The sequence below is a fragment of the Dendrobium catenatum genome, unplaced genomic scaffold (genome assembly GCF_001605985.2).
Source record: "Dendrobium catenatum unplaced genomic scaffold, ASM160598v2 fragScaff_scaffold_742, whole genome shotgun sequence".
NCBI classification, from domain to species: domain Eukaryota; kingdom Viridiplantae; phylum Streptophyta; class Magnoliopsida; order Asparagales; family Orchidaceae; genus Dendrobium; species Dendrobium catenatum.
In genome coordinates this window covers 9,315-22,060 of record NW_021319204.1, presented here as the reverse complement: position 1 = coordinate 22,060, position 12,746 = coordinate 9,315, and the positions used below count along the sequence as shown (strand labels likewise).

Below are 12,746 nucleotides of genomic sequence, written 5' to 3'. Positions count from 1 at the left end.
CTGTTCGACTTCGCTCCTTCGACGACTTTCCCTTCCCGTCGGATCGGAAGTTACGACATTTTGATTGGAAGCAAACAGGAGCTCGCTGGCTGTGAAGTTAACTTTCTCCCTTTCGCGCGCTTCTAATGTTAAATCTCGTTAAAGCCACCGAACCGAGGGATTTAGTAAATCGGGGATTTAAGTCGTAAATCCGGATTCGGCGCTATTGTGTTCACCGGCAGCAATGGCAGATGTGGTGCAGTACCGCCTTGAGCGGATGGCCAACGAGCTTGATGACCTAGAGCGGCGTGGTCTAATTGAAGTGGAAAAGATCAGTGACATCGTCAAGCAGCGGCGGGAATTCGAGTACCGGCTCCAGCGACCGTCGCCGCTGAAGCAGGACTTCCTGGCTTATATTGAGTATGAGAAGAAACTCGAAGCCTACCGCAAGCTACGAAAGAGAATGATCATCTATCAAATGGAGGAGGATGATGAACGGGAGAGAGGGAAGAAGAAGAGAAGAAAGAAGTGGAAGAAGTCAATTTCGGACTTTGCTGGGGTTCTCAGAATTATGGATTTGTACAGGATGGCAGTGATGAGGTATAAAGGAGACTTGGGACTCTGGTTTGAGTACTTGGAATTCTGCAGGGAGAGACGGCATGGTCGGATGAAAGAGGTATATTGCCCCACATTTAAACCTTCTAATATTGTGAAAAAAAAAACTTTGGTTCCAAGAAGTTCATTTTTGATAAATTTGTGAGCTAACTTAGTTTTTCTTGTGATTAATCGGTGTGCATAGCGGAATAAACATACACAAACCTTTCAAGTCAATTCAATGAAAGCTTCCATCATAATCCGTGCATTATTTTTGGATTGATTAATGCTTTACTATCACAAATTTATCATAAGTCATGGTTATTGTTACCGTCCCCATTTGAAATGGAGCCTTTTTTGACATCTACTCTTTACTTTTTGTTGCTCACTCCTCTGCTCTTTGCCTCACTCCATACCATACATATATATAGTTATATAGAAGAGGTCTGCATCAATGTGTTTTGGGAGAGATTATTTTGTGGGGACACTGAAGAACCATCCGATTTTGTCTCTGCGCTTTTACTGTTCACAGAGACAAACCGGACGGTGCTCCCTGTCCGGTGTCCGCACAAAATAATTCATCTTGTTTTGGGGAGTGGTTGGTGCATGTAGCTTCACTTTTCCTTAGTAGGAATTTCCCTTAAATTTGTGAACTTAAGGTTAAAATGGTAAAGCCTGAACAATGACTGGCCCGCATTCATTTTCTTTCAAGTTGTGCAATACTTAATTGTTAACTCCATCTTCTTGGCTTTTTGGGGTGTCTTGTTTATTTGTTTAAACTCTTGCTTGGTTATAGAAACCTGGCATAGAACATATGAAAAACACTCATGTATCGATTCTGACACCATCCAAATGAAATGGGAGTCAATCTATAATGATTCTTTCTACATTTTATTTATATTTTATTGTACCACATCAATATCTATTGATTCCTGACTTAATTCATTTGTCACCTCTAACTTTCTAATAATTTATTTTGATTAAACTAGTAATCATTAATGTACTATTTTTTGCAGGCACTAGGCCAAGCCCTCAAACTTCACCCAAAAGTGCCTGGTCTTTGGATATATGCGGCAGCTTGGGAGTTTGATAAGAACTTAAATGTTGTTGCAGCTCGTGCTCTGATGCAAAGTGGTTTGAGAGCTTGCCCAAACTCGGAGGATATGTGGATTGAGTATCTAAGATTGGAGCTTACATATTTAAACAAATTGAAAGCTCGAAAAGAAGCACTTGGAGAAGATTTGAAAACATTGGAGCGGGGTAGTGTAGAGGTTAGTCAGTGGAAAGAAGACAACAAAGATCTATTTATGTCCCTTGACACTGGAAACAACGAAGAAAAAAATGACAAGGAATCTGATTCGGAAGGTCATGCAGAGAAACAAAACATATTTTGGCAGTTAGGTTCCATGGTTCTCGAAGCTATATACCATGAAGCAACAAAGGCTCTTCCATCAAGTATTAACTTGCGAAAACGTTTCTTGGAAATATTGGGTTCTGTTGATTTAGCTCACTCAGATGAACTTAGGTCAGAGATATTGAAAGATCTCAAAAGAGATTTTTCTCATGATGAACAATACTGGGATATGATAGCTAGACTATATATTTCTGACATTGACATGACTAATGGTGAAGCTAAAAGTGAAGTTCTCTCTAAGTTAAAACAAGCTTTTCAAGTAAGTGTTGTTCATCATTGTTAAGTTCTGCATTTGTTTTAGATTTGAGTATCATGTTCATAATTATCATTTTCTAAATTTATTTTAATTCTCTATCTATCTCGCTCGCTCTTCCTTCTCTCCCCCTCTTTCCTTCTCTATGTCCCTCCAATCTGGCAAGCTTATCATGGTTTAATCCTTAATTTATTGTACTAGTCCCCTCCCAGCACATTCATATTATTTTGTCTGTGTTTATTTATTTAGTTTATTTTGTACTACAAAAAAGGCTATATAATACCAATTGTCTTACATAAAAAGGGGTGGAGGGAGTTCAATGGGACTTGATTTAATGCACTTTAAGAAGATATTGTGTTTGTATAGTGTTACACTCAGTGGCGGAGCCAGAAAATTTATTGAGGGGGGGCCTAAATTATTTTATTAAAATCTTCCCTCAACTTTTTTCATCCGGGCTTGAGACCGGCATAGGCAGTTTTAAAATTTTTGGTTTAAAAAACAAACTAATAAACATAAATAAAATACACTTACAATTTATACCTCCTGTTCTTCATATTTTGAAATAACTGAATAATAATATCATTATCAATACAATCTAAAATTTCTTTTTCAATATAACCGATTAAAGTATCGTTCATCCACTGATCTCCAATTCGATTGCGTAGCCGATTTTTAATGATTGCCATTGCGGAAAATGCTCTTTCAACTCCTGCTGTTGCAACGGGTAGTACTAATGCCAACTTCAATAGCCTAAAAATAAGAGGATATAGTATTTCCTTCCTGGTTTGAACCATTTTTTCAGCAAGACTTCCTATATCCTTTAATAATGAAAAATTGTACATCAAGCCGCATATCCATAATGTAAGTTTCCTTTTTTTTTTGTTATCCTAACCAAGTAAATAAGAAAATAATATAATCAAACATAATATTGAGATTTGAGATTAGATCGAACAAGTTCAAGTTTTGATTTTTTTTTTATCCGAAACAGTAAACAGTAATATTGAACACTAAAGAGTATACAATAGTAAATAATTTTCTTTACTTAGGAAAAAAATCTATAACAAAAAAACAAAGCACAGTAAAAAAAAAAAGAGAGCTTACGTGTGCCGGCTGTGCAGCTCTAGAATTTTTTACTTGGGGAAAAAATCTGCATAGGTATAGAATATTTGTTAATATGATGAAAACAAAGAAAAAGGTATGAATTCTTAATTAATGATATTAATATAAATATTTTTTCCCTGAGACAAAACCGCAAAGGTATAGATTTCTTACCTGCAGTGCTGTGCTTTTTTTTTTTGCGGAGGGGGCACGTGCCCCCGCGGGACCCCTCTTCTCTCCGCCGTTGGTTACACTGGTGGATGGAAACATTCAAGTATTTGTTTATTGAATCATATGGGTAGTTGTGAAGAGGTATGATGGTATATGCAATCTTTAAATCTTGCAAATGCATTAGGACAGACAGAAGTTAGTCTGAAGATTAATTGAAAGCAAAGGCAAGGACATTTGCATATGAATAAGGATCAGAAACATGTAATACGAATAATAGGCTAAAAATGGAAAAGTTTTTGTAGATGTTCTTTTGCTTTTGGAAAGCCAGCACAGAGCAGAGCTTCTATGATGCACGAACCTGACATAAAATGCTAAATATCATATGGTATGAGGTTGCACTAATCTTGAATTTTTTAAGTTAATATATTATTTTAATTAGCAGAAATTGTAGACATAAAAAATGAAAAGTAAAAGTTACCTTCCAGGGAAGGGCAAGAAATAATTGTAACCACACAACAATTTCAAACTTGATAGATTTCAAACTGTGAATTTAAGATGTACTTTCTTGGATAATACATTGGGATCAATGTAATGTTATGAACTTCTCATTGGTTTGTTAGTGGGGCGGGGGACTCCAATTCCTATTGAATCCTACCACAAGTTTCTTTTTAAGGTTTAGAAATAGATGCCATGATTAGCATCTGCACTTTACCATAAGTTATTTAATCTGCATACCCTGCAGTATGAACTAGCTTTATCAAGCCAAAGAGATGAAGGAACAAGTAGATCCATAGATTGATGTGAAGAGAAATTCCCAAAACAAAGTAACGGCTAACAAAGAGGGGCTGATTGGCAATTGTTTCCAAGTGTCTTTTTTGTGTGTCTTACGGTGTTGGAAATTTTATAGTAGAGTAAAAAGAAAGATATACCAAACTGTGTGTTCACATGTTTTCATGAAGTGTCTCAGTATGCAAGCGGTTAATGTTGTGTCCTGTGTGATACAATAAGCTTCTAGTAATATAAATATATCATTATAGTCCAGCAATTTGACGATGAAGTGGGTTTCATCACTAATGGTGTTTGACTAAAAATATAACCTTCTAATTATGTTTCTCCTTCTATGAGAAGCATTATTCAAGTTAGAGTGGTTGATTAATAATGCTCCGTTATGAAATTCTACCTCAGCATGACAAAATTAAGCATCTTAATCTATTCCACATAAAAAAGGGGATATCTAAAATACTTGTTAGACCTAATGTCGTCTTGTTAAATTTGTGGGGTTTCCCAACACGATTGCTATGAACTAGTTTATGTCCGATACTGCTGTACACTAGCTTTGGATAAATAATATGCTTAAATGAAGGAGTGGATCGTGAAATGGAGGAAGCGATGGGTGAATTGATTTTTACACTGAATTTCATCTTGTTTGTCTTAACCAACCATATTGTTATTTGTATCTGCTTTATTTGTGTCAAAGATGATGTTTTTTGAAAGCTCAGGTGCACCAACTGTCTAAAAATACCCATCTTACTATTGTTAGTTTTTTTTCTTGTTCACAGATTTTTGAGTCATTCCGCATTGTTAGTCTTTAATCTGTAAAATTGCTATTTTTTCATGGTTAATGTGCCAATGCTACTGTTCTTGGAAGCTGGGTGACTATCTATTGCAGAATGCTCATCCAATGTTGTCCAATTTACAGGTTTATGAGGAGGCTTTTAATGTTTTACCGTCTGTCAAGATGTTTTCCCTCTTTGTGAAGTTCTGGATTGATGTGGCATGTCCTGAGAGTATGGTGCATAATGTTGGGCTTGAAGTTTCGGAGTTCAGTTTGTTTCTGAATAGAGCATATGAAAAAGCTGAATCAACTGGTTGTCTTATTGAGGATCTTGCTTACCAGTACATTTTATTCTACTTGCAAGCTGGAAAAATAGATAAAGCAAGAAAAGTGGCTGAAAAGCTCAGCAGTGGTAAACTTTCAGAGGCTACCACTGTATGGTTGCTGAGGATTTCTATAGAGATAAAATGTCTTGCAAATAAAACTACTTCCATGAGTAATGATGATCTCAACTACATATTTCAACTCCTTGAACGTGTGCTTAATAGGTTCTCTCTTTCTAAGGCTGAGAGCTTGTGGTTCATGGTACGTGACATAAGCTCCTTTTCTCATGTTTTTTCCACTTACTTTTTTCCTCTTTTTTCTCAGTAGTTATCCTAAAAGGTTGATTGATATTGTTACATATGCATATTAGTTTTTCAGTCATTCTTGCCTACTTCATCCATTTATGCATCAAGAAGATAGAAACTTCATTGATAAGTCAAGCAGCTAGAATGAATATGGAACGATTAAGAAGGAAATGGATAAAACAACTGTAACCTGATTAGAAAGTTAGGTAGTGAGAATTAGAACCTCATGTAGAACTTAATTGCAATGAGTGGAGTATGATGATTTACAAAGCTGACTCCAGATGGTTAAAATAATTTTAATGATGATGTTGGTATCATGTATATGTTTTAACCATCTTCTATTAGCCTTTAAGCTCAAAATATATATTTTTTATTTAATCTACAACATGAAAAGTACTTGTATATCTAGTATCATAAGCATCATAACTATATAACTGCCGAGCAGGTAGAAAATGTGGCTGAACTAACACCTTGTGGATTCCCCCACCCCACCTTCCCGCAATCCATAAAAGAAAAGGTTCCGTTTCCTGTCTATTGCATAAATAAAAAGTATCAAACATGTGCTAATTATCAAGAAAATCCCATCTGAAATTCTAGTGAAAATTAAGCTTCTCCTATCATATAATCAAAATCATCCAAATAAATTATTCAATGCAACTAATGTATGATGAGTGATCATAAATTTGGAGAAATCTTGTATGTCACCTGGTTTATGAGATTGAAGAAATGGATTGTTTTATTCTTGTATTGAAGATTGTAGCAAGGATATCTTAATAAGAATAAGTTGGTTATTTTCCTCCTAAGACAACCAAAATTCATCAATATTTATCTATTACCATCACCCGATACTTCCACAATGTTAACTGGCACATTCCCGTGAGAAAAAACTCATCCAATATCCAAGTAAAAACTCCAGGCTAGTGATGATAACCTTCTACTAAGTACTAATATATTTATGCACATGAAGGGAGAATTTTTATTTGGATATTTACTGGATTTTGAATAATGGGAATTTCCGGTAGTCATTGAAAGTATATTAGGTACTGGAGTTATCTCCTAAATCATGCATTTGATATTTTTCTGCTGGGTTTCTGATCCTTCTGGATATCAAGCATTGCTTTTAAAAAACCTGCTTCAAGGCTTCCCTTTTTGAGGTTTGATGGGAGTCTGTCTCTCAAGGCGAATCAAAGCAATGAACGGAAAGTTATATAAAATTGAAGCTTATGCTTCCTGCTTCACTTGAAAACTTTAATAGCCTATGTTTTGTTATGTGTAAATCATAATCAATCCATCACATTCATATTCCAAGTTAGATGCTTCACTTGCAATTAACATCTCATCCTTGATTTTCTGTCCTTTTAGGAGTTCCGACTTTATTTATTTAAACACATTATTACTCCTCACTCGAGATTTTTTTAAGGAACACAGGTTTTCATCTGTATTGAACATTCAAGCTTCTCTTATGATTTGTATGAAACTCAAGTTGATATTGTTCGGGGATAGAAAGAGAAATAATTTTCATATCCCATAATTGTTTTGACCAATCTTATATAATCCTTATTAAGAAAAAGATCTAATTGGTTCTTTAATTTTTTTCTCTGAAGAACCAAGTCTTCCACTATAGGAAAAGTATTAATTTGGTCCTTTGACAATTTAAATAGAGTCCAAAATATTAGTTCGGTGAGATCATTTAGGTCACTATTTCAAAAGCCAAGGGACTGAGGTGAGATTTTTAAATAGACGGAGACCATTGTAGCTTTTCGTAAAGAGTCAGGGGACCTTTATGATCCTTATCTCGACCCTTATTTCTTATCCAAGACTTAGTAAACTAATAACTTCAATCAAGGCCCTTGTTTCATCATAATATATAATGAAATCACACAGTTATCTCTCTATATATGTATTACTTCTTTTCTTTATTTTTGGATCTTTTTATATTTATCATATTTTAGTTAAATTTAAATCCTCTTAAACTTTTGTAAGGGATTTGAACCTTTGCCTTTTCTTTAGAAGATTGAAGTCTTCTATTTTAACCATACTACTCACAAGCTTTTTGAAGTGTTGAATGATAAAAAAAGTCGACTACAGGTTATGAATTTTGTTTTTGCTCATGATCTTTTTTTTTTAACACTCATTTTTCTAAGAATTCACAGATTAAAATATCTTACATTTGGCTCTTATTAAATCATTTAGCCAGTTTCATTTTGACATTTGTTTGATCATTCTCAAATGTTGAAATTAATAGATAGTGTTCATTGGGAGAAAGTTAATTACAAGAATTACATGTTAATGGAAAGAGTTTAGTTTTCTTAAAAGCAAACCATTTTATTTTGCTGAAATTTTGAGAAAAGAATTTTTGTTGCTCTATCAGAAGATCCGAAATTCAAACATCTTGTCAGACGCTTCTCTAGCTTTAAAAAAATATTACATTTTTTAGCTTTAGAATATGTAGCCCATGTCACTTCTCTTATCAATTGTATGTTGATTAAGGCTGGATTTGATTGGCTATTTGAATCTATTGAATAAATTTTCCTTGTCATTTGAGTACTTATGAGCTTATGTGTGAGCTTTTAGTCATATTTGTGAGGACACATGCAAAAGAAATATTTTGAAATGCCCGTTAAAGATTTTAAGTTAGGTTTGTGGATTTTTTATTGTGGATGGAACCATGCTGTTATTTCATCTAAACTAATCATCTTTCGGTAATTAAAAAAATAACTGAGCTTTTACAAATTTAATGGACATTGTACGAAGATTAATTTTATGCATTTTTAAAAAAAAAAACCTCGATGCAGCTTCTTATTCCATCTTGCTTTGCAGGCCTTGAAGGTTTTTTCATGTCACAAAACTTATTTTAAAAGATTGGTGAAGATTTTAGAGGGAGCTTTAGCCAGATGTAGCAGTAATTGTGAATCTTCAGTTTCTGCTGCTGTCGTGGATCGAACTCTCCAAAGTGATGGTATTCTGAATGCAAGAGTTCTTTATAATGGGTAAGTTTTCAGTTGTTTTATTTGATTTTTTATTGGATATTTCTCTATATACGTCTAGGACCTTCAGTATTCTAGCAATTGGCCTTAAAAATAGATTCTAACTTGCTTTGTATGAACTGAACTATAACTCAGACTGTTTTTTTGCTTCTACAACATAATTAATTCATGCAGCACGTCTGGTAATTAGATTTTTTATTTCGACGCATTTAATGGTGCAGTTGAAAATTATTTTTGTGGCGGTCGAAGCTTGATTTATAGAATTTATTGAATATCACTGGGAGAGGATCATGCAAATTATTACTTTGCAACAAATTATCTTAATACTTAGCCACATGAATCACTCAATTATAATATTTGATTGAGGTTGTCCTTTTAACCTTGTGCAAAGTTGTTTAAAATAGTGCATATCCCAATGTTTCTTAACAACAACAACATCAAGCTTTTATCCTACTATGTGGGGTCGGCTAAATGAATATTTTTTCTCCATTGTGTCATTTTAATAGTTATTAAATTCTTATTTAAATTTAATAAAGAAAGGTCATTTCTAATATTTTCTAACCAAGTCTTTTTAGGTCTACCTCTAGCTTTCTTAACATAAGTCAAATCTAATACATCTACTTTTCTAATCGGGTCAGTGGAAGGCCGCCACTTTATGTGACCAAATCATCTAAGGCGATTTTTTCTAATATTATCTTCCATTGGTGCTACTTTATTTTTTTCACGTATATGCTCATTTCGTACCCTATCTCTAAGAGTAAAGCCACTAATTCACCTGGGCATGGGCATCTTCATCTCTGCAACACTTAACTTAATATTATGCTTATCTTTTCATGACCAACATTCTGCACCATAAAGCATTGTAGGTCTCACCACCATCTTATAGAGTTTTCCCTTTAGTTTGAGGGGACCTTTCTATCACACAACATGCCCGATGCAATCCTCTACTTCAACCATCCAACTTAAATTCTACTAATAATATCCTCATCTATTTCAGCATCACTTTGAACAATAGACCCAAAATATCCTCATATTATTAATGACTTGATCACCCAAAGTTACAATCCCCCAACTAGATCTATTATTACTAAAATTTTAGATCTACTAAAACAAAAGCCTTTAGACTCTAAGGTTGACCTCCATAATTCAAGTTTACCTTCAACTCTCTCTCTCTAGTCTTATCTACAAGAAGAATATCATTAGTAAAAAGCATACACCAGGGTACAACCTCTTGCAAATGTCTAGTGAGAACATCCATGACTAAAGCTAAAAGATATGGACTTAAGACTAATCCATGATATTATCCAACTGAAATAGGAAAATACTTGGTCAAACCAACTTGTTTTTGAACATAAGTAATAGCTCCTGCATACATATCCTTATGACTAGATTATAAGCATTATTACCCCTTTCTTTTCTAAAACTCTCCATAGTACTTCTCTTGAAACTTTATCATATGTTTTTTCTAAATCAATACATATCATATGTAGATCCTCCTTATTCTTTCTATGCTTCTCCATCAAACCCTCAATAAATGTATAGCTTCCATAGTAGACCTACCCATCATGAATCCAAGTTGATTTTGAAAATCATTAGTATCACGCCGCAACCGATGTTATATAACTCTCTCCCATATATAATTTTAAAGTATGACGTATTAACTTAATTCCTTTATAATTTGTACAATATTGTGCATCATCTTTATTCTTAAAAATATGAATCAATACACTTATTCTCCTCTCACCTGACATCTTTATAGTCTTCAAAATAATATTAAAAAGTTTTGTAAACCGAGAAATTCCTTCTCTCCTAAGCATATTCCAATGTTTCTTAGCATGTTAATAAATGCCATTTGATACTGTTTGGGTGCACAATACCATGGTATAAACATGGTTGGCATTAAACTAGAAAATTGAGTGATAACCTTTTATATGCATCTGGAATAATTTGATCAATTAAGTATAAATACTTTCATATGGAATAGAACGAGCTTGTCTATAGAAGATGACGAACCTTTCATCTTAGGTGGATTTAAGTGATGGTTGAGTCTTCCTGATAAGAGAGCTTGAGAAGAGGGATGTAAGGTTAAATATGATTCTTGATAGGAAGCAGTGGTTTGTTTATGTCAAATGATACCTCTGTGATGTTTGGTTAAATATGATTCTTGATTGGAAGCAGTGGTTTGTTTATGTCAAATGATACCTCTGTGATAGCAAAACAAGCCATTAGCAACGAATACTGTTTATTGCAAACCATGAAATATCTATCACAAATGGTGATTTGCAATGGATAGCCTGCGAGTCCTTCTCAACCAATCTATCACAAAATGCTCGTCACAAAATTTTCATGACTGAAGAAATTTGCGTTGCAACTTTGTATTGGATAATTTGTTGCAATATCATTCTGGCATGTTGCGATTAATTTGCAAAGGATTACAACCATTGCTACTTTTGCAACCTATTTTCAATGAAATGCATTAACATATTCATGAATAATTGGCAAATTTTTTATGGATTTGTGACAATTTTTGTCACAAATCCTTCACAAACATCCAAGTTCGTAGCAATTCCATCATAAGTCGATCACAAATTTTGTATCGAAGAACAATTATTTCATAAAGCTGTAAAAAATTTATGAGAAAAAAAAAATTGTCATATAACATTTTCATTTTAATATTTTATGCACCTACCATCAAAACACATCTTTGCACATCATTGCAAGTTTTTTACAATTACAAATGAAGTACAAAAAATTTACAATACCAATAATCTCACATATGCATAATTTAATAAGCATATATATATATATATATATGAAAGTGCATATGAACATATTTCATACGTTCCAGTATTTGGAACAAACATTGAAGAGTGAGTATAAATAAAATTATAATTTAAAATATTTTAAATCAAACCTTTCTTTGAGTTGCCTATCGCCTTCATCCATACCTGGGCATCAACATCAGTCTGACAGCTAGATGATAAGGGCAACATTATAATATTCCATAAATATAAAATAACTATCAATTATAAAATTAATTTGTTCTTCTCATATAATTATTGATTTGTATTCATAAGCTAATGCTATACATGCAACTCTAATGTTATTATGCATCGAAAAACTCATATGTTACCTTATTCATATGCTTCCTCCTGAATAGACATGCTTATATGTATATCTTTTTCCCTAAACATCGCCTACATCACAAAAGCAGTAACGTATATGCTAAGAAGAAATTACATTTGTTACTATTATAATTCAATATTCAACCAACTTACCATGCAGTCAAAGCAAATGAAAAATATGATTGAGCTACCGGTGTGATTTGACTAGCCACCCTCCATTACGAGGCAGCTTGAATAAGCTACTAGCAATAACTCTTCCATCCATCCATGCGTACCATGTTCCATTTATCAATCATAAACCACCAATATAGATCAGTGGATGTTGAAATTGCGAGTGAAATTTTTCATTAGATATTTGAATATAAAATAAAATATACATGATAGAATAAACAGGATTAAAGTCACCAAAAAGTATTGCTATTTTCTCTCTTCCGATCACGTGGAATATCTCTTCATGGTATACATACTACATAGTTGTGTCAATCTCCATACCTCAACAGGAAACTTTGAAATTGCTAAACATTTAATAATTTAAAATGTAATTAGTTAATGAATTAATTATATTAAGAAAATGGAATCTAAATCATTTAACTGTTTTTAAAAATAAATATAAGCCAATTTTACTAATCAACTTAGTTGTCACACTTGGGGCCATATAAGTTTCTTTGGATCCTCTAAAATTTCTTATCTTTTGCTCTATTTGTTCATCTTCCTCCTCTGCATTAGCAGCCTTCTCTAAGCCCTTAACATGCGACGGTGAATAATCTCTCTTGTCACTGTTGAATCTGCCATTGAAACTGGGCTCTCTTCCTTTGGTGGCCATATATGTAATATGCACATTAAATTTAAACTTTAATTCTTAAGCATTTTGATGAAGGTCTAGTATTATAAGATGATATAATAATATATCATAATTAATTTTGGGCATTAAATATGTAGGC

At 33.4% G+C, this 12,746-nt stretch overlaps 1 protein-coding gene across 1 annotated transcript; it reads left to right on the top strand.

The window, feature by feature from the left end:
* Positions 1-45: 45 nt before the first annotated feature.
* LOC110093791 (U3 small nucleolar RNA-associated protein 6 homolog) lies at positions 46-8,683 on the top strand (the record flags this gene model as incomplete). The annotated part of the gene is given in 4 exon segments (XM_020818788.2): positions 46-655; positions 1,590-2,246; positions 5,209-5,649; positions 8,514-8,683. Coding segments are annotated over 4 exon segments (1,700 nt in total), but the record flags the coding sequence as incomplete, so codon positions are not given.
* Between the last annotated feature and the right edge of the window lie 4,063 nt (positions 8,684-12,746).